General features: G+C 45.2%; 1 protein-coding gene across 2 annotated transcripts in view; it reads right to left on the bottom strand.

Annotated features, from left to right (window-relative positions):
* FBXL7 (F-box and leucine rich repeat protein 7) overlaps nucleotides 1-27,329 on the bottom strand; it is a 210,583-nt gene that overhangs the window by 137,943 nt on the left and 45,311 nt on the right. Inside the window, exon 1 of one of the 2 annotated variants that reach the window (XM_053397132.1) lies at nucleotides 18,764-19,474. The exons of the other annotated variant lie outside the window; for it this stretch is intronic. Within the exon in view, the coding sequence (XP_053253107.1) occupies nucleotides 18,764-18,800 (37 nt within the window). The 5' untranslated portion in view covers nucleotides 18,801-19,474. Of the gene's footprint in view, nucleotides 1-18,763; nucleotides 19,475-27,329 lie in introns of those variants that run through there. 2 annotated transcript variants of the gene reach the window in all.

Here is a 27,329-nt window from a genome sequence, read left to right on the forward strand (position 1 = left end):
CATTTAGCAATGTGAATGTTGCAGACTGGATAAATTAATTGCCTTCCATCGGAGAGGCAAGAGGTTTTGGCCATTTGCCTACCGTAACAGCATAAATCCAACTTGAGTTGGCTTTGTCAGTCAACTCGGCTTCCATCTGTATGCATTAACCGAGTTTTGTAAATAAAGATTTCTCAGTGCAAGTCAAACCAGAGAGAACATATCCAATCTGTGCTGATGGGAAATGGCAAACTGAAATATTTCTTTCAGCAATGGATGTAAAAGTTTCCGAACCACGATACCTGAAAGTAAGTTCCATTGACAATGTCTGAAGTAACACAGTCATGCTCAGAAATGAATGTACATGCTTCACTGGTGGTGAAGAAGAAGACGAAGACGAAGACGAAGAAGGAGGAGGAGGAGGAGGAGGAGGAGGAGGAGTTTGGATTTGATATCCCGCTTTATCACTACCCGAAGGAGTCTCAAAGCAGCTAACATTCTCCTTTCCGTTCCACCCCCACAACAAACACTCTGTGAGGTGAGTGGGGCTGAGAGACTTCAGAGAAGTATGACTAGCCCAAGGTCACCCAGCAGCTACATGTGGAGGAGCGGAGACGCGAACCCGGTTCACCAGATTACAAGACTACCACTCTTAACCACTGCACCACACTGGTGTAGGCACAAACCCACTGAGGCACAAACCCATGACAGAACATTTGAACCTCAGAAGCTGAACGCCTTGCGAGTTGAACATTTTGGCTCCCGAACACAGCAAACCCAGAAGTGAGTGTTTCGGTTTGCAAATATTCTTGGGAAGCTGAACGTCCGACACGGCTTCTGCAGCTTCCGATTGGCTGCAGGAGCTTCCTGCAGCCAACCAGAAGCTGTGCCTTGGTTTCCGAACATTTTGGAAGTCGAACTGAGTTCCGGAACAGATTCCGTTCAACTTTCGAGGTACGACTGTAGCAGTATTGTAGCAGAACTATTTGGCACACATGCACCGAGCCATATGGCTGTGGCTATATCGATAGCCAAGAGTCCTCAGCTAGCTGGCAAAACAGAATGTGAGGTGTAACCCTTTAAAAAATCAAATTGCATAGGGATTCAACATGTCACTTTAGGATAAGGCCTGTCAAACAGCTCTATGTTTCACATAGAAACCCCTTTAATGGAGACTGGGGAGTAGCCGCCCAGTCTAAGCTTTTACGGACATGGATGTTAGCATTTCGTTATTGTTCTTGAGCCGTCTGCTATTAATATACTGTTACCTTCCTTGAGCTGTCCGAAGGCAGCTGACTACAGATGTACATAAATAAAATAAACAGAAGGTAAAGTTTTAGAAAGGTTGAAATGGAAACCTGGTGGGCTTTACTCCCTGCTTGAGGAAAGCAAAACAGATAATTCCTGCTGTTTGGCAAATGCTGTGCAGCTTTGTTTTTGATCATAAAAAAGGACACTTGTTTCCCTCACTTTCTGCCTTCTCCAGCTCAAAAACCTCACTTTTACCTATAATCATACAAATGAGGAAACCATTGCAGTTATACAGTGGTACCTCGAGTTAAGTACTTAATTTGTTCCGGAGGTCCATTCTTAACCTGAAACTGTTCTTAACCTGAGGTACCACTTTAGCTAATGGGGCCTCCCGCTGCCGCTGCGCCGCCACCACACAATTTCTGTTCTCATCCTGAAGCAAAGTTCTTAACCTGAGGTACTATTTCTGGGTTAGTGGAGTCTGTAACCTGAAGCGTATGTAACCTGAAGCGTATGTAACCCAAGGTACCACTGTACCATATAAGCAATGGCCTCGCAGTCCTCATGCAACATTTAGATGGGCTATTTCAGGGTAAAATGAACTCGACACACCATGCAGACAGAAACTATTGCTGCAAAAGGTTTCACAAAGCTCAGCCTTAATTTAGAGCTATTTATTGAAAACACATGAAGATGCTCATGCAGAAGAACTCCAATAAAGCGGTCAAGAGGAAGGAAGCATACTGGGCTGTCAAAAATTCAATGGGAAAATCTGTAAAATCATAGCATGAATAGAATTTCCAGATCCCTCTCCCGACTGGGCTTTATCTTTCCCAATATATTTATGAAATAAGGCTGCAATCTTACGAGCACTTATCTGGGGGTAAGCCCCATTGAACTGGGTCAACATGTCTAGGCCGGCATTGTAAATCATTGCTCCAGCTGCATTGTATTTATTGTGGGAATAGGAATTTCTATTGCTTGTCATGAATCGCTGAATTTGGACGCTTCGAGATCCGTGCTCACAGGAGGGGGTCAATGGAGAACGTGGTTATTATGGGTTAGGGTAGCCTCTAGGAAGCCATAAGAGCTTAGATCTGGTATGCAAGAAAGACCGTTCTAGCATTGCTTCTCTGCCAGACAGCAATGTCTTGAATTCTGGTTTCTATTTGTGTGTGTGTAGGGGAGAAAAACAAGTAACAAGCATAAAAGAATGAAAGAGCCCTATTGCATTAGACGTAATGATTAACCCTGCTGCAAAGTCCTCTTTTCCATAATGGCAAAATACATGCTTCCATCAACCAGGAATCTGAAACTACAGTATGTATCTTCAACCTTGTCAAACCCAGTGGACATCTGAAGACCCTTTTCTTAATCTTCTCCCGTACGTTTGCATGCTGGCAGTGCTCCTGTTATGACCCACTTTGGACCAGGCTGTGACCCACCAATGCATGCTTTCTGAAACCTGGGTCTCCAGCTGTTTTTGGACTACAACTCCCATCATCCCTAGCTAGCAGGACCAGTGGTCATGGATGATGGAAATTGTAGTACAGTGGTGCCTCGCAAGACGAAATTAATTCGTTCCGCGAGTTTTGTCGTCTTGCGATTTTTTTTCGTCTTGCGAAGCACGGTGTCGGGAAAGTTTTGGAAAAGCTTCAAAAATCACCAAAGTCTTTAAAAACCTCAAAAAAGGCTACCACACCGTGTTCTATGAGTTGCTCCTCGAAGTCAAGTCGCAACTGTATTAACGGTGTTAAGAAAAAGGAAACAAACTTGCAAGACATTTCCGTCTTGCGAAGCAAGCCCATAGGGAAAATCGTCTTGCGAAGCAGCTCAAAAACCAAAAAACCCTTTCGTCTAGCGAGTTTTTTTGTCTTGCGAGGCATTCGTCTTGCGAGGTACCACTGTATAAAAACAGTTGGAGACCCAAGTTTGGAAACCCTATGCTATGAGGTCCTGACCCGCCAGTTGAAGACAAGTGCCAAACAGGCAGCCATCATGACTACTGGCAATTGAGAGATCCATCCTCCATTCATTTGTCTAAGGTAAAAATGTAAAGGTAAAGGACCCCTGGACGGTTAAGTCCAGTCAAAGGCGACTATGGGGTTGCGGCACTCATCTCGCTTTCAGGCTGAGGGAGCCAGCGTTTATCCACAGACAGCTTTCCAGGTCATGTGGCCAGCATGGCTAACCGGCTTCTGGTGCAACGGACCACCAGAGCACACGGAAACGCTATTTATCTTCCCACCACAGCAGTACCTATTTACAGTGGTACCTCAGGTTAAGAACTTAATTCGTTCTGGAGGTCCGTTCTTAACCTGAAACTGTTCTCAACCTGAGGTACCACTTTAGCTAATGCGGCCTCCTGCCGCCACCGCCGCACGATTTCTGTTCTCATCATGAAGTAAAGTTCTTAACCAAAGATACAGTGGTACCTCAGGTTACATATGTCTCAGGTTACATACACTTCAGGTTACAGACTCCGCTAACCCAGAAATAGTGCTTTAGGTTAAGAACTTTGCTTCAGGATGAGAACAGAAATTGTGCTCCAGCGGCACGGCGGCAGCAGGAGGCCCCATTAGCTAAAGTGGCGCTTCAGGTTAAGAACAGTTTCAGGTTAAGAACGGACCTCTGGAACGAATTAAGTACTTAACCCAAGGTACCACTGTACTATCTCTGGGTTAGAGGAGTCCGTAACCTGAAGCGTCTGTAACCCGAGGTACCACTGTATCTTCTTGCACTGGCGTGCCTTCGAACTGCTAGGTTGGCAGGAGCTGGGACAGAGCAACAGGAGCTCACTCCACCGTGGGGATTCAAACCACCAACCTTCTGATCAGCAAGCCCAAGAGGCTCAGTGGTTTAGACCACAGCACCACCAGTGTCCCCAAACTTGTGTAGTCTGCTTTTAAAAGGTGCCTAAGCTAGAGGCCACTGCTATTACCTCCTAGCACGAAATTACACAAACTAATTATGTTTTGTGCAAATAGCTTATATAAATTCAATAAATAATAATAATAAATGTTTTATTGTGCCGCAGAGGGAGAGTAGGAGTGTGTAAGATGCAGTGACTTCTCTCCCTGCCAGCCTCTGCGCTATAGAATGTTTTCACTGCATACTGGTCAGTGTAGCTTAGTGGTTGGGTCACGGCGCTATTCCTCCGTTTGTGCCTAGGGAGTTGTACATTGAAATGCCATGCCGAAGGTCACTGAAACCATACATTTATTTCTGATTGTAAGCTCCCTGGGGCCACAACATGCCTTGTTTTGCTTACAACTCTGCAAAAGTGCAACCCACAATGACAGCACCTACAAAAACAGCGATTTAACAGCTAGTTTCCACCTAACGCCTTGGTTGTGAAACTCGGTGGTGTCCTGTGAATGGACACCACTATTAAATCAGTAAGGTGCTTTGTGGGCTTTCAAACCCCCCACCCCCACAAAAAATATACTCATTTGTAACTTTAAAAAGTAGACAAACATGTTGAATGCAAACTCCCAGGTCAAGTGCAGGCTTAATATTTCTAAAATATATGTCACCGTACCTCACAGGAGCATAGCTGAAGCTTTCGCCCACAACCAAGGTATTTTATTTATTATATTGAAAAGCATGCATACATAGTTTTCACTGAGACATAACCAGCAAGCTTCATTTTATGCCTCATTTGTGACAGTATTTATTTTATTGTAGCCCAGATTCAAACATGAAGGAACTTGCATCCCGTTTACTGTGGCCGAATGCCCAGATTTAACTCCCCCCGTCTTTTGCACGCTACTGTTTAAATCTAAGCTATGAACTGTTTCACCATCTAGACACATGGAGGTCCAAAAGAATCATGGGTCCCTTTAGGCCCAGGTGGACTTCTGTGACTTGCCAAATCTGGATTCTTTCTGCTAGAGTGCTGACTGAGTTACAGAAGACTTGCCTTCGAGGAACTGAAAGCTTGTAGTCTATTTGTACCCGTTTAGTTTCCACCAAATCTCTTTTCTCAACCGCCTGCACCATGGTTTGCATTCCAGAGCCATTTGCAATTTTTAGAGTAGCTTTCAAAATAATTCCTTCCTTTTAATTGAACTTCCTGTACGTCGAAGGCCGCAAAACTCAATGGCATCGATGTCTCCCTCCAGATTTGTTTCACTCCAACAGAGAAGTCAAATGCACATAAAATCCCTTCATGTCCACAGACCTGTTTGCAGCTTCAAATTGAATAGAAACACCCTTAAAAACCTGTGAAGTCAATGTGCATTATCAGAGCTCCTGCACCTGCAAGAAATCCAAGACTGGAGCATGAGTCACAAACTTACAAGGCAGGTAGTCTAGTCTAAGGGTCCATCAGGTGCAGGGAGGCCCCATATTGACTTTTGGAAGACAAACAGGAAGCCATCTGAGAGCAAACTTGCAAAGGTATCAGGTGGAATTCAACGCAGGTTATTTAAGAATGTCACAACTGTGGCTCATATTTTGTTAGCCCAAAAATGGAAAACGAGAGAGGTCCCAACTAAAGAAGAATGGCAACTTAAACTGATGGATATGCGCAACTTGTGGATCCAACATATAGAATAAGAGAACAAGAAGAACACATGTTTAAAGAAGATTGGGAAGTGTTTATTGAATATATGGAGGGAAATTGTGTATATTTGAAAAAGTGAGCAGCATTAAGATAAATCCAACAGTGTAAATAAGTTTTGATGGATGCAATAATGGAATACCGAATGGTTTAGTTTATGTAAAAAATATGCAGGGATTTATGTTGTGCAAAATGAACCATGGAAAGAGAGGAAGGGAAGTCACTGATATTTTAAGGTTGGTTAAGTGAATTTTCTAAAATGTAAAACAGAAATTTAATAAAAATGATAGATATAGATATAAAGAATTCAATGCAGCACTAAGTATGCATGCATGGAATGAGGTTCACTCGTACAAAAGGACTTCCTCCACACCCCGCGTTTTAGAGTTTTCCCCAACCCTCCAAAGCAAATTTAAAGGGTGTGTGGGTCACATAGGGGGAGGTGAAGCCCACAACAAATGATCTAGATACAGTGCTGATTCATTCATTATTGAATGTCATTTGTACCTTATTGCTGTTGTATTGATCCTGCTGCATTATTGTATTTTTAAAATTATGGTTGGCATCCTTCTGTCTCGAGAGACAATGGAGTACACTTCCAAGGGTGAAGTCAAACCACTGCATTAGTGCAGACCTGGGGAGTGTGTATGGAGGTCCTGGGCTGGCCAGACAACAAGACCCCCCCTCGGCCTCGCTGATGTGGCCCAAAGGAAAGCAGAGCAACACATTTGGCACCAGCTTGGCTGCAGGAGTTGTCGGAAAGAGGCATACAAGGTGCCACCCAACCATCTTAAGAACTCCACTCCTTAGCCTTTTCTTCTCCACTCCTTAGCCTTTCTCTTCTCCTTCTTATTCCACAAGGCAGCAGAGGTTTAGGATTAGAATTTTCCTTCTCCTAGATGCGCTACCTTCCCAGGCTGACAATCCCATCTTCCCTCATTTCTATTTCTTGTATTAAAGGTAAAGGGACCCCTGACCATTAGGTCCAGTCATGGCCGACTCTGGGGTTGCGGTGCTCATCTCGCTTTATTGGCTGAGGGAGCTGGCGTACAGCTTCCAGGTCATGTGGCCAGCATGACTAAGCCGCTTCTGGTGAACCAGAGCAGTGCATGGAAATGCCGTTTTCCTTTCCGCAGGAGTGGTGCCTATTTATCTACTTGCACTTGACGTGCTTTCAAACTGCTAGGTTGGCAGGAGCAGGGACCGAGCAACGGGAGCTCACCCCGTCGTGGGGATTCGAACCGCCAACCTTTGGATCGGCAAGTCCCAGGCTCTGTGGTTTAACCCACAGCACCACCCGCATGCCATTTCTTGTATTAGGGCTGCAATAAAAGTGGCTACATCAATTACTGTGAAACGATCCTTCTCATAGTAGAAGAGGGAGTGTCCCTCTCCTTTCCATGTTAAGAGGGCATCACACATAAACTGTATACACATGGGATGGTGCTTAGAGTCCCAGGAAGCACTCTTGCAGGGATGATGAATTTAATTCATAGTTTACAAGCTAAAGAACCTGAAAAGCAGTCAGTCCAAGCAGCCAACATCAGCAGAATTTTTAAAACCTGTTTTGGCTTAATGTGATGAGATATGACTAAGCCTTTTGTCATGCATGTGGTCCTTTCTCTTCTCCATTTTTGGCATGCCTGCATGAAATTTGGAAGTCTTAAACTTTGGCACCAAACCATGGCTCCCAGGGAGAAAACTACAGCTGCTTTGCTCCTCCCTGGGCTTTTCAGGTCAGCAGAGCACATCAGCTCAGCCAGAGTCTGGCTTAACATGTCATATGAACCCAGGATCATGGTTAAGACCTTTCCTACTTAACCACAATCTGTACACAAGGTTTGATGGATGGTTGCCCAAGGCGTGCTCTCACCAGGACCCAGCAAATTCACGTGATGTGCAAACCAAACCACTGTGTTGTGTCAATGCTTGTAACCATAGCTTTCTGGTTCTGATAAAAACGGAAACTTATAGTTACTAGAAGACTTTTGCACATCGTTCAGACGTATCACAGAGGGAGGAGAAAAGAGGCTCTTGTAACTGGAAGAAAACTCATTTCTATCATGGCTCATGCAGCCGAGATATGATCATCTGAACATAGCCCTGTGATTTGACATGCTGAGCATGCTGGATGGTTATACCTCTCAGAATATAGTTTAAGGGGTTTAAGAAAACTACTACCCCTTACAGTTACATAAAAAACTATTTGTTGCCTCCTCCTCCCCATTTGAGTAAAAACTCTCAGTAACTTTAGCATCACACTGGGACTTCTAGCAGCTCATTGCTCTATCACACCCACCCACAAGCCCTGCCTTGCTCAAGTGCGCAGCTTTTTATACACACTGTGGGTAGAGCAGTCCCCTTTAAACCAATTAACATATAACAACCGTTACTTAAGCTAGGGGACTATTAAAAGCCAACCACCTGGTTGTAGCCGTCTGCAAGTCCTCTGCTCAAAAAACGGGAAGAGGAGAGGAGCATGCGCAACTTTCAAAAATGGTGCTGAAAAGATGGGCTCCAGAAGAAAAGAAAAAATTGCTCAACTAAATAGAAAACACACACATTCTTCTTTCTTCTTTGGCAATCACTCGTAGCCGAGTAAGATTGTCTTCCATAAACACGGTCTTAACAGTGAGTCCGTAAGTGACTGTGGGGGCCAAGTCTGGATCCACACGTCCTTCCACAGTGGGGACATAGGTTTCCAGGCGGGAGTTGATCATGGAGAGGCTTTGCCAAGTGTGCCTTCCTCTTAGCATGTTTCGCCCTGAGTTTGAGCGTCTTCAAAGTCCATGACACCTTTGGTAAAGGCTGTTCTCCAATTGGAGCGCTTCCAGGCCAGTGTTTCCCAGTTGTCCATGTTTATACTGCATTTTTTAGATTGGCCTTGAGAGAGTCTTTAAACCTCTTTTGTTGACCACCAGCATTACGCTTTCCATTTTTAAGTTTGCAATAGAGTAGTTGCTTTGGAAGACGATAATCAGGCATCCACACAACATGACCAACAAAGCACATTAAAGGTGCTTGGAAGGGCTTGTTTAGCACTTTCATGCACATGTGAAACATCTCAAGCCATAGGCCCATGAAACTTGTATGGTCCAGTTGTACTGGGAGTGACTCTACAGGAGATCAGGCAGAGAAGCCCCCCCCCACTTGCTAATAGAGGTCCTAACTCAGGTACCCCAGCCTATGGCCCTCCAAATGTTTTGGCCTACAACTCCCATGATCCCTAGCTAACAGGACCAGTGGTCAGGGATGATGGGAATTGTAGTCTAAAACATCTGGAGGGCTGAAGGTTGGGGGTGCCTGTCCTAACTGGAGATAGCAGAGGTTGAAATTGGAACCTTGTGCATGCAGACCCATCCAAGACAGTATGAAAGCGTTGCATTGTTACTATATTTGTTATTATTACTATATTTGCTACTGTTTTGCTACGTTGTTATGGCGTTGTTACAAAATTGTTTCTGCGGTTTTTATTTCAAATGCATTCCTGTTTTCCTCGTTGCAAACCGCTTTGAGCACGAATTTTTGTGGAAAAGCAGCCTACAAATAAAAGGAATGAGGATATGCCCACCTATTCTATTATAAGCGTTCCACGCTAACTCCAGAAAAGGAGCTTTGTTTCCAATGCTCACGTTGTCAAAATATATCCCTCAAATACTTTGGACCCTGCTCAAATATCACAGAAACACATTCTTCCAATGGCGAGAGGACCCAGTCTCTAATCTGGGATAGGATACTCAATTCTGATATAGCAGCAACTCATGCTCCTTGAGGACGTCTCCTTTTAATTTGTTGCCACTTCATTCCTCATATTGGACATGGACACAGCCAGTCTGGGGTGGAGCACAGAAGGAGTCTGGGATGTTTTCTTGAGGCCAATCTGCAAGTTGCCCAAGACACTACAAAGTATCCTTCTTCCTGCTCTCCTTGTTGACATTAGTCGCATTAGAAGCAGCCCTTAGCGGAACAGCATCTCACTTGCACTCAAAATTAGGAAAAACATATTCAGTGCTCTATCAAAGCATAAGATAAGGAAGTGTCCCCAATATCACTCTTTATCCAGGAGAGAAAGAGGTTGATTCGAAAGACCAGAAAGCAGGGAAGAAGTTGTTAGTGCGCTAACTTCCAGTGTGAGCATCTTATCTTGCAAACCACGGAGAAACAAATATCACTTGAATGACGACAATAACAGGGGTACATTTATGTGGCAGTAGACAGGAATTTCCTGTTTCAAGCTCAAGCCTGGCCAAGGACTTCCTGTTTCTTTCTTGTTTGGAAGGATACACTAGACATGTCAGCCATTTCTTTCCCCAACAGCCACTGTACACCCCCCCAAAAAAGCTTTCAGATACAGTTTTGGAAGTCGAACAGTCTGTTCAACTTCCAAAACATTTGGAAACCAAAGCGCGGCTTCTGATTGACTGCAGGAAGCTCCTGCAGCCAATTGGAAGCCGCAGAAGCCACGCCGGACATTTGGCTTCCAAAAATCGTTCGAAAACTGGAACACTCACTTTTTGATCGTTTTTGATCGTTTGGGAGCTGAAACGTTCAGCAACTAAGCTGTTTGAGATCCAAGGTATGACTGTACTGCAGATGTCATCCCAAAAGTCTTGGGTAAATTCTGTTAGAACTACCCTACATACTTATGGGATTAATACTGCAGTTTTATTCTACTTTTCCTTCCAGTAGTTAAGCAGATGTTTAGAGAATCTGTCTCTATTCTAAGCGGTAGGATTTCTCCTCAATCACACAAATGCCTTATTCCTATTGGCATCTATTATATAACGTGGCATTTGGCCTGGAGAATTACTTTATATTATATATATATAATAATTTTTATTAATTTACAACACAAATATACAATAATTCTATATCCTAGTTTTCACAGATTATCTCTTTTTGGACTTCCTTCAGCTTCTCTGCCAATCATCCGTATTTAATTTTCAGTTACGCATTCCCTATGTTTTGTATTGCCATTAATCTTCCCTCCCACTTCTATTTCTTTTTGACAATACATCTCAAATTTCACAGTGCTTCTTGAAACCCCACTAGTGTTGTTTGCTCATCACATATACTTTTCAGATATTCTACAAATTTTCCCCAGTCCTCGATGAACTTTTGGTCTCGAAGATATCTAATCTTCCCAGTTAATTTGTCCAACTCTGCATAATCTGTCAGTTTCATTCTCCATTCTTCAGTCGTTGGGGAATTACTTTATAACCCTTACTGTGGCTCCTTCAAGAAAATCATTCACAGTGTCTATGTATCCAGGACATAGCCTCCGCTTTCTTGGATGGGAGCTTTGATTACATTACAACCCATCAAAGACTGAGTCTGTGAGACACATGAGGTCAAGGCTAACTCCCATTACTATATTGAACTTTATATGAACATCCAAGGTACAAACTTCTTACTCCTAGTCTTCTGTCCACATCAAACACACCCCTCTTGGACCAGATATGGACATTGCATACAGGCAAAGATGTATCCATCATCCATCCATCAGCAGGAAAATTCACTCTGGCAGCTAAGAAAATACAAGCCAGACTCTAAAAAGGCTGATGGGATGTTATTTTGTTTTAATATATTTTTAACACCTATATAGCTTGCTAAAAAGGATGCGGGTGGCGCTGTGGGTTAAACCACAGAGCCTAGGGCTTGCCGATCAGAAGGTCGGCGGTTCGAATCCTGCGACGGGGTGAGCTCCTGTTTCTCAGTCCCTGCTCCTGCCAACCTAGCGGTTTGCAAGTACATCAAAGTTCAAGTAGATAAATAGGTATCACTCCACCGGGAAGGTAAACGGCGTTTCCGTGCGCTGCTCTGGTTCACCAGAAGTGGCTTAGTCATGCTGACCACATGACCTGGAAGCTGTACGCCGGCTCCCTTGGCCAATAAAGTGAGATGAGCGCCGCAACCCCAGAGTCGGTCACGACTGGGCCTAATGGTCAGAGGTCCCTTTACCTTTTTAGCTTGCTGTGTAGGGGCAATGAGTGATTTATATCAGAAAGGGAGAGAGGAGCATTGCGTTTCTTTTTGTATATATGCTTGTTGAATGTCTTAAATTGATTTGTTTGCTGTATTTATATTGTGCTGGCTTATGGCTTTAGAGAATGAAGTTTTATTCATTGAATACAAAGTCAGCCATTCTTAAATCCCATTGAAATCAATAGAGATGTTAGTAGCAATCAAGTTTCCTATAATGCAGAACCAGTTCACACAGCCTGATAAACCCCTCAATAAATAACAGCCTGATAAACCCATCAACACAGAGATTGCTGCCATTTCACTCATCTTCTAGCGTGCTCAGGAGCAACAAATCACAGTCCCTGGTTTCATTGCATCTGAACTGGAAATAGAGATCTGTCTTGGGCAAACAAAATATGACTGTACACTAAGGTTTATCCTTGGCTTACCAATCACAGATTGAGTGAAGCATACTATAATCTCCAGTTTGGACATAACACTAAGATAAAGATTGTGGTTTGTGGCTCCCATCCACACTAGGGAAGCGACAAACCATTAGTGGTAACTACAGTTAATGGTTGATGGTGACAGCAGCACCGAAACTAAAAGACGCCTGCTTCTTGGGAGAAAAGCAATGACAAACCTAGACAGCATCTTAAAAAGCAGAGACATCACCTTGCTGACAAAGGTCCATATAGTTAAAGCTATGGTTTTCTCCAACACATCAACACAGTCCCAATATTAAATGCTGGGGAGGATTGAAATTTCCTTTCCAGGAAACCATGCATTTCTCCACATTTCCACCCTCTCTGAATGACCTAGACAAGGGAACATGTTTCTGTGGCAGGATAAAAGCACATGGCTCTTCTCCAGAATTCAACTGAAGGCGGGTGGGCTTAATTCCTCTATGCTGAAATAATATTGCCGGTATTTTTGTGCCACTTCAGCCAAGTGAAATATGCAATAATTGAGATAATAAAGGATGTGTATTCCTACAGAGCCTGTCCACCCTATGGCAAACAGAACGTTCCGTCAAGCCATCTCTTCTCCAAGTTACACTTCTAAATATGCTATGCACGCATGAAGTATAAACGACACATGTTGGTTTAAAGATTTATGGAGTATGCTCCATGAAGGATGTGTGTTACCTGTTTTCAGTTTTCCTCCACTACATCTTCTCCCCATATATGTTATTCCTCTCTTCTTTGCCTATGGAACCTTCATATTCTTGTTAGCCAAAGAGCCATTTTGATCCCAAAGGGATCTATTGACAAAAATGTATGAGCTGAACAAACTGGATTGCATCCAATGGGTTCTCCTCAATACACAGAAAAGCTTTTTTTTTTTTTACCCAGTGGAGGCTTCTGTCAGTTTAATAGTAAGGGAGGGCATTTCGATCAATTCTGCCTCTTGCTCCTACACTCAGCTCCCTACACTAACTTTCATGCTATTCTGAAAGGTCCCCAACACGTAAAAGGTAAACGTAAAGGACCCCTGCACAGTTAAGTCCAGTCAAAAGTGACTATGGGGTTGTGGTGCTCATGTCGCTTTCAGGCCAAGGGAGCCAACATTTGTCCACAGACAGCTTTCCGAGTCATGTGGCCAGCATAACGAAACCACTTCTGGTGCAACAGAACATCGTGATGGAAGCCAGAGCACATGGGAGCGTTGTTTACCTTCCTGCCACAGTGGTAACTGTTTGTCTAGTTGTACTGGCATGCTTTCGAACTGTTAGGTTGGCAGGAGCTGGGACAGAGCAATGGGAGCTCACCCCGTTGTGGGGATTCGAACTGCCAACCTTCTGATCGACAAGCTCAAGAGGCTCAGTGGTTTAGACCACAGCGCCACCCGCATCCAACACGTAGCACCCAACACATAGCAGCAGCCAGCAGGGGCCCTGCATAGAAGCTCCTATGAAGGGTTTGAATTGCTGAATCAACTGGCCCAGGCTAGAAGAAGAAAACAAAAAGCAAGCCCTTTGGGAACCATGAAGAGCCTCAGCCCTAGCCAAAATGGAAGTAACTGAAACAGTGAGGTGAGCCGTCTGAGAATTCTGCAAGAACTCTGCTTCCCAGCCACTAGACAAGACATGGCAGGAAGTCTGGTCCCCCTCCTTGCTTCCTGGGGTCCAGCAGTCGCATGCATCTTCCTGACCACACTGGGAGACCAACTGGAAGGGTGAAGAATGTCCTTTTTCCTTGAGAGAAAGCAAAGAAGATTGGTGTTCAGCTCTTCTTGGCAGTGTGAAAAAATACAGCGTTCAACTAGGTTTGACTCAAAGTTGCCCCACTGAAATCAACAGACCTAACTTAGTTATGTTCAGTAAATTCAGTGGGTACAGCTAAGCTGACTACAACCCAAACAGATAAAAAGCAGGGAAATGCTGAAAAACAAGGGGCGTGTTTTTTTTGGTAGCTGAAGTTCCTTGTATCAACGTTGAAAAGGTTCCTGCGGGTTTCATTTAATCTGACCTTCCCAAACATCACTTACACGAAAGCACAAAGAAGGACTAAACCATCTCAGCAGTTCCGCGGAGAACAGCATCTGAACAGGGATAGACTAGGCTCCATACATCTAAATGCAAAACTCAGAAAAAGGGTTTTAGTAAAGCGAAATTGCAGAGGTAGCATTTATATAGAACAGCTGGAGCACATTAAACTCTGCCTCTCTCTTGCTTTGTCCCTGGGGTTGAAAAACTTGCCATGTAGCCAGGAAGCAGCCCCACACTACACTGCACAAGGCAGGAATCCCTGAAATATCAAGAATCAACTACAAAGGGTTATAAAAGAATATATTTACATATATGTGGTGCTTGCTCAAAAGCCCATAGAAAAGAATAGACAGTGTCTGCTGCATTAAATGTAATTCACAAGGCACACACCCCCCATGTTTATTTCACAAAGTGTGAGACAGAAAGCAAGACATTTTCAGCAGGGAACAACCCAGACTCTGAATTAGTCCTGGTGCATTTGAAGCTAAAAAGATCCTCAGATTATCCTCCATAACTCAAGGTCCATCAGGTCAAAGGTATGTGAAATTTCACTCATTTTTGTATCCGTACAGCTTTCTTTGCACTGAATAAGTTTGTTTAGGAATTCCTCTATATTAAACAGAAGAATTTCTTGCCAATATTAAATGAGCATTAAGAGTTCATGACAGAGCGGGAGAAAACACATGGCAGACTGGTCCAAATTCACATTGTCTGGCCACATTCAAATTGCAGATAGAAAAGCTAAAGCTAAGAGCCCCATCCAAATACAAAACTATTATGTACTTCATCAAAAAAAACTAAGCCACTGGGCCCATCACCTCCTGGCAAATAGAAGGGGAAGAAATGGAGGCATTGAGAGATTTTACTTTCTTGGGCTCCATGATCACTGCAGATGGTGACAGCAGTCACGAAATTAAAAGACGCCTGCTTCTTGGGAGAAGGGCAATGACAGGCCTAGACAGCATCTTGAGAAGTAGAGACATCACCTTGCCAACAAAGGTTCGTATAGTTAAAGCTATGGTTTTCCCAGTAGTGATGTATGGAAGTGAGAGCTGGACCATAAAGAAGGCTGATCACCGAAGAATTGATGCTTTTGAATTATGGTGCTGGAGGAGACTCTTGAGAGTCCCATGGACTGCAAGAAGATCAAACCTCTCCATTCTGAAGGAAATCAGCCCTGAGTGCTCACTGGAAGGACAGATCCTGAAGCTGAGGCTCTAATACTTTGGCCACCTCATGAGAAGAGAAGACTCCCTGGAAAAGACCCTGATGTTGGGAAAGATTGAGGGCACAAGGAGAAGTGGACGACAGAGGACGAGATGGTTGGACAGTGTTCTTGAAGCTCCTAACGTGAGTTTGACCAAACTGTGGGAGGCAGTGGAAGACAGGAGTGCCTGGTGTGCTCTGGTCCATGGAGTCACGAAGAGTAGAAAACGACAAAATGACTAAACAACAAATTATGTACTTTAAATACATTTTTTAAGTGATTAATGCCACTGCTATTTAAGAAGGAAATATTGAGTCCAGTACGCAGGGATGCTACTTGGATACTGGTGAGAAAATTCCTGCACCTCTGAGATCTCTGTGCCCCCACATTCACAAGGCCTAGTGAATGTTTGAAGCACCTCCACATACATTGGTGCATCCCACCCAGAGCTGCTGCTATTATTATTATTAATAATAATAATAATAATAATAATAATAATAATAATACCCCACCCATCTTTCTGGTTTTGCCCAGCCACTCTGGGAGGCTCCCAACAGAATATTAAAAACAGAATAAAACATCAAACATTAAAAACTTCCCTAAACAGGGATGCCTTCAGATGTCTTCTAAAAGTCAGAGAGTTGTTTATTTCCTTGACATCTGATGAGAAAGCGTCCACCTCAGAAGGCCCTCTGCCTGGTTCCCTGTAGCTTCACTTCTCACAGTGAGGGAACCAGCAGAAGGCCCTTGGAGCTGGACCTCAGTGTCCGAGCTGAACAATGGGGGTGGAGACACTCCTTCAGGTATACTGGGCCGAGGCTGTTTAGGGTTTTAAAGGTCAGCACCAACACTTTGAATTGTGCTCGGAAACGTACCAGGAGCCAATGGAGGTCTTTCAGGACCGGTGTTATATGGTCTTGGTGGCTACTCCCAGTCACCAGTCTGGCTGCTGCATTCTGGATTAGTTGTAGTTTCCAGGTCACCATCTAAGGTAGCCCCACACAGAGCGCATTGCAGTAGTCCAAGCGGGAAATAACTAGAGCCTGCACCACTTTGGTGAGACAGTCTGTGGGTAGGTAGGGTCTCAGCCTGTGTACCAGATGGAGCTGGTAGACAGCTGCCCTGGACACAGAAGTGATCTGTGCCTCCATGGACAGCTACTGAAGGGACCCGTACCAAAAACATTCTAGACCAATGGTTCCTGATTAACTAAGCACTGTGGACTTAGTTCAAAAGCCAAGACATGAATCCCCTACTTTTGAAAATGTTGATATCTCTGGGATGACAGCATGGTCCCCCTAAAGAGGATGTCCTGGAAAGTTGACACATATGGCCATGAACCCCCTGGGTGTGTTATGCAGACCCTGTGGGGTCCACGAACCACCAGTTGGGAACCACTGTTCTAGACTCATTCAGATTACTTGTCTGGCAAAGAATTAAGAGCATCCATACAGGAAAGAGCAGAGAATCACCGCTCTAGTTAGAAAGTTAGCAAACATTTCAGAAAAGACAGAACTGGCTAAATCGACATATAAATTGTGGGACTTGGTGGCCACTCCCAGTCACCAGTCTAGCTGCTGCATTCTGGATTAGTTGCAGTTTCCGGGTCACCTTCAAAGGCAGCCCGAAACATGAGCTGCACACTTCTGCCTGCTTATGTGGAAAGACATTTGACTGAACCCACTGAATTCACTCACAAGCAAAAACACATAGGATAAATAACCAGACAACAGTAGTGTTTGAACACGGCAGCTTTTCATTCCCAGAGCATGTACTATGGAGGTTCTTTTTTTTCAAATAGCATATTTTCGTACCTCAACATTCAAAGAAATAAATGCCTCCTTGTTGCTAACCCTGATATTGTAAAAGTAAAGGAACTGCCACATCTCCAGGCTCTTCTGACTGATCTAGCAGGCAGCAGAAGCAACCTTCCCTAAGGAGCTACAGTACTGAGGTGGAATCTCTGCTTGCATGCCACTGAGGAATTTCAAACAGACAGGAGACTGGGAAAGGGTTACAGCCTACAGACAGAATATCTCAAAACACACAGACACAATGGCAGGAAGGACCGACAACTAATTATATGCAAAGTGTGGCTTGGTTGCACTAAAATAACTGTGCTAGTCTAAATAAGAATTTTAGGAAAGGATTATGGGAGGGGGGAAAGGGGAGCTGCTAAGTTTGGGTGTGGGCACATTCTCCAAGAGCAGTAAACTCGAACAACAGTGTGTGCCACTTCTGTGCTGTCCACCCTGCCAACTCACTTTACTCTCCACAAATCTAGTACAAAAGCAAAGGGGCATGCTCTGCTGCTAAAGCTACTTGCAAGAGTGAACTACTGCTGTTGGAGACCTTAAGTGTGAATGCAGGCTTGGGGTGCATTTTTAAGGTGGCGCGATCTTCCTGCGTTCAGCAGAAAGTCCTGTATTAGCAATCTCCCTTTGTCAACCCACCAAGACAATCCTGCTACAGGAGGCAGATCACTCAGCTGTGCGTGATAAATACTGTAACTGGCATGCCACCTATACGTGGGGCAAAAGATTCCTAAGTTGCAGGGGGTTGGACTAGATGACCCCTAGGGGGTCCTTTCCAACTCTACAGTTCTAGAATCCTATACCAAACAACTTTCTCATACACAGCCATAAGCATCTCCCTGCTTTTCCCAACAAACCAGATACGCATCCGCTGTGCCCCTCCCATCCTAAGCCCCCCACTCCGCAGTCAAGTCTAGTCCCTCCTATGCACACATAAAGTGAAGTCAGGTCCACCGGGGTGCCAACTTGAATAAAATATTGGGGGGCCGGTAAGCCCCGCCTCGCATAATCGATCACATGATGCGGCACATGCACATCATTTGAATGGCAATGCCCATCAACTTTGGGGGGACAACCCCCTCAAATATTTTATTGGGGAGGGGCAAAGCACCTCGGCCCCTAGGAGTTGGGACTAACTGAACTCCGTGGGACTAGCTTCTACGTAAAGGTGCAGGAGGATTGGGTTGTGGGTGCGGGGAGAGAAAGCCAAGGAAGGAATTACCAAGCCTGCCTTGAGCTTTTCCCCAAACTGACATCCAGATTTTCCCGGAAAAGGGGTTGCAACTTTGCAGTGCCTTCGCTGCGGTGGGGAGGCAGCGGGGAGAGGAGGGCAGACTCCTGCCGCTCGGGGAACGTCTGCAAATTCTCCGGACGCTCCGGAGAGGCTGGCAGAGCAGTGCCCGCCCGCCCTGCGCGCGCGCCTGCAGCCCCCTCTCCAAGGCACCTCCGGACGCGCCGCGCCGTTGCGCCCGCCCTGGCCAAAGCGAACTTACCATCACTGCCGTACTGCTTGCCATTGTTCGCTCCCATCCTGCCGCCTTCATACTCTCGTCCTCGTCCTCCTCCTCCCCGCTACACCCACCATGTCGAACCACAGATAAATGTTTGGGCTGGGGAGGAAGGAGACAAAGAGAAGATGCGGCGCTGGTTGTTTTTAAAAGGAGAGAAGAGGCGCGGCGGAGCGCAGGGGACTTTCTCTAGCCTTTCCTCTCCAGTTGGTTTCTCCCCTCCGCCGCCCTTCAGCCTTTTGCGACGATTGCAACAAACTTAGACTCCTCCAAAAAGAGAGAGAAGGGGGTTAAAAAAAAAGCTGAGCCTCCCCAAGGAAAGAGGAGGGGACACCGAGGTAGTAAGGGGCAGTAGCTTCAGATGTAATCCACCAGTCGATCAGAGCGCAGGGAAGGTGAGATTGTCAAGTCCAAAGCAAGAAGAGAGACCGAGACGCGCTCCTTCCTGCAGAGCTGGCCGGGGAGTGGCAGAGCCCTTTGCAAGCGATCCAGCCTCTTTTTTTCCAGGCTCGGCTCTTGTCTTTTCTCTCCTCCTCCTCTTCCCCCTGGCGGTGAATCGCGGCCACTTGTTAACTAGATTGCTTCTCCAAACACGCGCGCACTCGCGCGCTCCGACGCCGCCGACTTTTGTTACAAGCAGGCGCCTCCTCTCCGTGTCAATCACCGCCCGAGCCTGAGAGAGACCAAGCCAGGGTCGTGGCTGTTTAAAGACACAGCAGCGCGCTGCACCCCCCCCCCTTTCCTGGCCAGCCTTTCGGCTTTCGCAGCGGTATTGCATCAGGAACAGCGTTGCGCCCAGAAAGATGTTTCCAATCATGTCTCCCTTCCCTCCTTGAAAGGAAACTCTTCGGAGGAGGGGGCTTCTTTTGTTATGGAGTTTGGAATTGTTGGCAGCCGTCTGTCTCGACAGACAATGGAGTGCGCCTCGGGGGTGAAGTCAAACCGCGAAGTGACCTCTCCGGGGCGCAAGCCTGGGCAGTGTGTATGGAGGTCATGGGCTGCTCAGACAACAAGACTCCCCTCTCGGCCTCACTGCCAGGGGTACCAGCTTGAATAAAATATTTGGGAGGGCAGGTAAGCCCCACCCCACATAATCACAAGACAAGGCACATGCATCCTCTCTGAATGGCAATGCTCATCAACTGGGGGGGGGCTCAAATATATTATTTTGGGGGCCAAAGGGACCTTAAAAAGGTAAAGGTAGTTAAGTCCAGTCGCAAACAACTCTGGGGTTACGGCGCTCATCTCGCTTTACTGGCCGAGGGAGCCAACATTTGTCCACAGTTTTTCCAGGTCATGTGGCCAGCATGACTAATCCGCTTCTGACAAAACCAGAGTAGTGCATGGAAACGCCTTTTACCTTCCTTTGGAGCGGTACCTATTTATCTACTTGCACTTTGACGTGCTTTTGAACTGGTAGGTTGGCAGGAGCAGGGACCGAGTAACGGGAGCTCACCCCGTCACGGGGATTCGAACTGCCGACCTTCTGATCGGCAAGCCCAAGAGGCTCAGTGCTTTACACCTGTGCTGGGCCCGGGAGTAACCCGAGCAACGCAGTCCAGGTCCGGTCCCGAATCCAAGGGTTCCGCAAGGAGTCAGTCTGACAGGGCCAAGGCAGGACACGAGGCAGGAAACCAGGCAAGGTAAGGCACAGGATCACAGGCAGGCTATGGCAAACAGCAACGTTTGGAACTTTTCTGCATGACAGTGAAGAAGGAACTGTACCAAGCATCCTTCATAGCCAGTCATTGGCTGTGCTGAATAGTATCAGACAGTGACAGAGGACTTGCAATTTTTAAGAAGGGCTAATGAAAGGGCGTGGTTTTGTGCACATTTTCTTGGGAGCAAAACCCGTTAAAACTTAGTGGGACTGTCTACTGCTGAGTAAAGTCAGTCAGCAGCACACATTCCAGTGAAGGAATATGGATCTGAATCAAGTCTACTTCTCCCTGGCAAACAGGTTGCAGTGGCAAACTCGGGGAGCTGGAAGGTATGCTTCTTTGAGACGCATGTAAAATAAATAAATAAAGCCAAAATGACACATTTAAATAAAGAACAGCCAGATTGAGTTTTCACATAGTTAGCGGCTATATAATTGACAATTATAATGACAGGCATGATTGACAGGCAGACAGAGGCTGGATTAATCAGGCAGTAATCCCATTGAAACCAGACATTTAATTAAAGCTTCTTCTAGCCGCTTTTGTTGAATCTTTTCCTGGGAGGGGGGCACCGAACATCCTCAGAGGAGTCTATGGAATTGCAAGCACACAATAACCTCCATTAATAAGCCCCTTGATAAATTAAACGGCCAAATTCTTTGGGAGAGAGCTGGAGGAAAAATATGCGGGTGCCTAGGAGCCAAGTTTATAACAATTTAGGGCAAAATTCCCAATCACTAATTTAAACAAAAATTTGCTTTGATAGCCAAGCTGGTGGTCCAGTACAAATTTCTGCTTTTAATTTAGATATTTGAGTTCCGTTTTTGCTTCCACCGTCTCCTTGTCCCTCTCCCCAAGGCCCTGGCAACAAGACACTTCTTTAAACATAAAAAGAAGATGCTACAGAAGTCACAATTCCTGCTTAGTACCTGTGTCTGCAGTCACTTAATCAAATAAATTCAGTGAAACAATAAATGTCTGGCTTATCTTACAGGACCCAGGTTTGCTGATCTCCCCCAAAGAGAGGCCTTTTAAAGTTCACGTCTGTAATTTTGAGTTTCCCAACCCCACAAAGGGGGAATAAGATGACTTGTTCACAACGTGCTCTTATGAAGGTTAACTGGAGGTTCCAAGTCCTATGTTCATACTTCCCAACAGCATTTTATTGGGAGCGAGCACTCTTGGTTCGGTCTACAAGGTTCATACTGTAAGGAGGAGAATTTCAGCAGGGCTTTCTCTATCACACTCAGGATAAGCCACAACCGGTGAATTTCCCCCTTTTTGCAAATCACAGTGCTATAGAGCCTCCTGGACCTTATAACTGAGGCTGTGGACGCATTGCCAGGGAGGTCATTCTTTGCCTGAATTCGGATCGAAGCTGGTTTGGGGGGAAACTCTCAAAATACAGCACTTCATAACAGGATAGGCATGGTTCGTGACTAACTATGTACACTAATTCCCAAAACAGCAGCAGCAGAAATGCATTGGCTGCAGAGTAAACAGGAGTCTGTATACGGCCTGTATGAACCAAACTGACAACACCATGCTGGAGAAAAACTGGTGTATCCAACCACCAGGGATTGTGCATTCTAGCACAGCATGAATGGGAACGAAACCTGACTTGAATCCACGAAGTATTGCAGCAAGAATGTTACTTGGCCCAAAATGGAAAGAAGCAAAGTCCCAGCAAAGGAAGAATGGATACAAAAACTTGTGGAATATGCAGAAATAGCAAAACTTACTGGAAGAGTAAGAAATCAAGATAACAATTTATATATATATATAAAAGAATGGAAATGGTTTGTTGAATATTTACAGATAAACAGATGAAAACATTGGCAGGATTATTGTAATAACCTGAGTATATGTTTAAAGAAGATGAGTAAATGAGCAAATTAAGTTAACTTGGACATGCAGAAGATATTAAAAACAAATTTAAGGAACCACAGAAAGAGGGGGAAGGAAGTCAAGTTTTGAAATGTCAAAATGGTTGTAAAATTAGTGAAATGTATAAAATTAGTGAAATGTATGTATATATATATAAATAAATGATAGATAGAATCCACAAACTGTGGCTTAGCTAGGTTGTAGATAGGGTTGAGGTGATAGACGATTTTGTCTGTCTGGGTTCCACCATAACTGGCGACTTGTCCATTGACGCCGTGTTGGACAAGCGTACTGGCAAGGCAACTTTCTCCAAAAGGGTGTAGGATAACGTGATGCTAATATCCAATACCAAGATGAAGAAGGTACACCAGGCTTGCTTGTTGAGAATGCTGCTTTATGGAAGTGAGCTATGGGCAACTTACAACCATCAGGAACGATGCTTCCACATCTTCCACAAGCCTATCACATGGCAGGACAGAGTTTCAAACAAAGATGTGTTCTCCCAGTCCCACATTCCTAGCTGTTGGGACACTGCCAGGGAGACGGGGGCATTTGGCAGGTCCCCGGCTGGCTCCAGCCGGTAGCCGGGCGAACTCTGGTACAGCACAAATTAGCAACTTGAGCCTCAGAAGTCTTCAGAGGACTTGAGCACGCTCTTATCAGCAGAGTGAATAAATCTTCACAACAGTGAAGTGGCGGGCAGAGACATGTGTAAGCATGATTTACAGCATTTATTTAGCAGAGTTCAGGAACAAAGGAAAACATGTCTGCTTCCCTTCGTGTCCAGCAAAACAGCAATAGCAAAAGCAATATACCAACAGAAGTTCCCAGCAAGCCTGTGCTGGAAGTAAACAGGCATGTGACACACAACAGTCATGCCTGTTCCTTTTAAGGTGGCAGGGAACTATATCCTAACAAAAGCATGTTCATATTGTCTGAAGCTCAACATCAAAAAAATGAAGATCATGGCTACTGGTCCCATCACCTCCTGGAAGGGGAAGAAATGGAGGCAGTGAGAGATTTTACTTTCTTGGGCTCCATAATCACTGCAGATGGTGACAGCAGCCACGAAATTAAAATACGCCTGCTTCTTGGGAGAAAAGCAATGACAAACCTAGACAGCATCTTAAAAAACAGAGACATCACCTTGCCAACAAAGGTCCGTATAGTTAAAGCTATGGTTTTCCCAGTAGTGATGTATGGAAGTGAGAGCTGGACCATAAAGAAGGCTGATCGCCGAAGAATTGATGCTTTTGAATAATGGTGCTGGAGGAGACTCTTGAGAGTCTCATGGACTGTAAGAAGATCAAACCTATCCATTCTGAAGGAAATCAGCCCTGAGTGCTCACTGGAAGGACAGATCCTGAAGCTGAGGCTCCAATACTTTGGCCACCTCATGAGAAGAGAAGACTCCCTGGAAAAGACCCTGATGTTGGGAAAGATGGAGGACACAAGGAGAAGGGGACGACAGAGGATGAGATGGTTGGACAGTGTTCTCGAAGCTACCAGCATGAGTTTGACCGAACTGCGGGAGGCAGTGGAAGACAGGAGTGCCTGGTATGCTCTGGTCCATGGGGTCACGAAGAGTTGGACGCGACTAAACAACTAAACAACAAAAGCATGTTCACACTTCCGTTTCAGCGACATCTACTCTGGCTTGGTTGTATCCACAGAATGGAAGACGGCGAGATCCCCAAGAATGTGCTCTACAGGAAGCTGGCGTCAGGTACCAGGCCAGTTTCTGCATTACAAAGTTGTCTGCAAACATGTCATGAAGTCTGGCAACATTAACCCCGCCATGTAGGAATATCTTGCAGATGATCACAGAGCCTGGAGACAGACAGACAGGCCGTGTGTCCACAGCAGTGACCAGAGAGGAATGACCGCTGGGAGGAGCACAAAGCGAAGAAAAGCCATGGTGCATCTGCAGCAGCGCAACTGGTCGCCTTCACCTGCCCCAGCTGCAACAAAACATTCTCTCCTGTATCAGTCTCTACAACCGCAGCAGGCACTGCAACCTTCCAATAGTTTGACTTCACCGCCAAAGGTGCACTCCTCCATTGTCTCCTAAGAACAAAATAAGGTTGCTGAGGAGTTATGAGATTCGGGTTGATTTATGGAGTTGTGATGAGTTATTTAATGAAAGCCCTTGCCTCAAGGGCTCAGGCAGTGGGGGGGGGGTTCAGAACCGCTGTAAACTCCTTTGCTACTGTTAGTCAATTGTATAACTGAACAAGGGGCAAATTAGGCATCATTTTACAAGAGAATTGTTCACCATCCAACTATGAACTTCTGTGAATGCATTTATAATGTAAACCAACTAGAGCAAGATTGTTAACCAAAACAGTGATTCTGTTGCGGAAATCTGCAAGAGGTCTTTAAATGACCCCTCACCTACCATGCCAAAAAAAAAAAACATGGTCACACAGCCTGCTTAATATACACACATACACTCTATTCAGATTCCAATAAAAAATTAAAATACTGTAAGCTAGGAGAAAGAGCTTCATGGGAATAATTAGTTTATGAGGTATGCATGTCACTCTTCTGGTGTGCTTGGTTTTTAATATTAAAAATGTATTTAGGCCCAAGTGAGTCACCAATAAAATCTCATTGCCATCAACACTATCTCACTTTTTTAAAAAAATCTTTTAAATTCCCCTAGCAGTTGTTGAATGGCTGATCAGCTTCCCAGTTCTTAAAAAAGTTTGATTTTCATCAAACCATTTTAAAGAGATGTCCTCAAATTCTGTCAGTTGGCATAACTTCCTTCAAGTTTTAATTGATTACTTTAAAAGGTCTATTCTGAAAATCTTGAAAGAATGGCATGATCACTTCTTGTCTCAATTGCACAATTCCCTGATATGAATGTATTTTGGTATGTTGCCACTTAACGGTAGAAGGTCCATGAGATTGTTATTTTTAATAATATTTCCAATATCTTGCTCTAATACTTAAAGAATGATGAATTACTGTAATGTCAGTGTAATGTTCACTCATTCATATTTGAACAGCAGTGAGGATTTACCCATCCATTATGTTTTCCTCGTCTTTCAATCTATAAGCCAAATATAATATTCTGATTACTTCTTCTTTTGGACACTACCAAGATGACTACATTTCCAAATAGCTGTTCATATTTCATAATTCCAAATGAGCGTGTTGATTGCTTTTGGGCACAGCAATACCTCAAGGAATCCAAAAGAAAACAGTGAAGTTCTAACGCATGTGTTTGATAGCTGCTCCATTGACCTTTGTCTCTGGAGTTAGGTATAATAGTAAATGCTGACTTTCAGAGGTTACAGAACCTGGATTGTCCAGACTGCAGTGCATCCAGCTAGGCACCCACCACAAAGAATAGTAAACCATTTATGCATTAAGGGCACATATACTTTATGCAGCCATGCCTTTATCTACATTATCTACATCGTTCTGCCCGGACACTGAGGTCCAGCACCGAGGGCGTTCTGGCGGTTCCCTTGCTGCGAGAAGCCATGTTACAGGGAACCAGGCAGAGGGCCTTCTCGGTAGTGGCACCCGCCCTGTGGAACGCCCTCCCACCAGATGTCAAAGAGAAAAATAACTACCAAACTTTTAGAAGACATCAGAAGGCAGCCCTGTTTAGGGAAGTTTTTAATGTTTAATAGGTTACTGTATTTTAGTGTTTTGTTGGAAGCTGCCCAGAGTGGCTGGGGAAACCAAGCCAGATGGGCGGGATAGAAATAATAAGTTATTATATTATTATTACACTTGAATTAAATCTGCTAGTTGATGCATTTGTTCTCCTTTCAGTTGTATTTACATTTATTTACCAATTTTCAGAAGGGACGCGGGTGGCGCTGTGGGTTAAACCACAGAGCCTAAGACTTGCCGATCAGAAGGTCGGCGGTTTGAATCCCCACAACGGGGTGATCTCCCGTTGCTCGGTCCCTGCTCCTGCCAACCTAGCAGTTTGAAAGCATGAAGTGCAAGTAGATAAATAGGTACCGCTCCGGCGGGAAGGTAAATGGCGTTTCCGTGCGCTGCTGTGGTTCGCCAGAAGCGGCTTAGTCATGCTGGCCACATGACCTGGAAGCTGTACGCCGGCTCCCTCGGCCAATAAAGCGAGATGAGCGCCGCAACCCCAGAGTCAGCCACGACTGGACCTAATGGTCAGGCGTCCCTTTACCTTTACCTTTACCAATTTTACAAAGTATTCCCATAAAGTCGCTCTCCCTCCATGGGGGGCGGTGTTGCAGACAGACCACGCGCTCTCCCCGTGTACAGCGGGGGGCGTGGCAATGCCACCTATGTCATAGGGAGTCCCGGCAGTATCACACCCCCGGACGACCAATCCGGTCGACTAGGGGGCGTGGCTTGCCTTATTTAAGCTGCCGCACGGCCGGCGGGCTCCCTCTCCTTACCTTCTCTTTCATTGGCTCTCCCGCCTTCCCGCCCTATTTTCATGCATTCACCATCTTGGCCTTGCTATGGACCACGGTTGGTCACCTGTTGAGGGGGCCAGGTAGGAATTTTCCCACTTGGCAAATGGGCACCAGCCATGTGGTTTTCGCCTGCCTCGTAGCAATCGTCACAACTTTGTAAGGTTTGGCAGTTAGGCATTGGTAAAACCTGGTTTATGGGAGGGGAGGTTGTGGTCTTCACCTGCCCCTCCTCTTTAAGGGTATTCCGTTAAAGGGATCCTGGGGTGTGGATCTTGTCCGAAGCCCGGGTATGGGCTAGGGCCATGCCATGACCCCATCAGGGACCCTGGGGGAGCTCTCAGTTGATGTACATCAACAGGGCTCCCCCTACTGGTGGTTGACCCTTACTAGACTACTTGCATGGCGGGCAGGAGTCAGATATAGTCAGTTCAAATCCAATGGCTAAGCCAACTCACATTCTGTAACCAATAAAGTTGTGGCCTTAATTATCCCATTAACCTAAAATACTGGTGTCTGCGTGTTTCATTATTCTACAAATGGGGAGGGCTCGGGGTCTTGACATGCAAACAAATAACTAAT

The sequence above is a fragment of the Podarcis raffonei genome, chromosome 7 (genome assembly GCF_027172205.1).
Source record: "Podarcis raffonei isolate rPodRaf1 chromosome 7, rPodRaf1.pri, whole genome shotgun sequence".
In the NCBI taxonomy this organism is placed as follows: domain Eukaryota; kingdom Metazoa; phylum Chordata; class Lepidosauria; order Squamata; family Lacertidae; genus Podarcis; species Podarcis raffonei.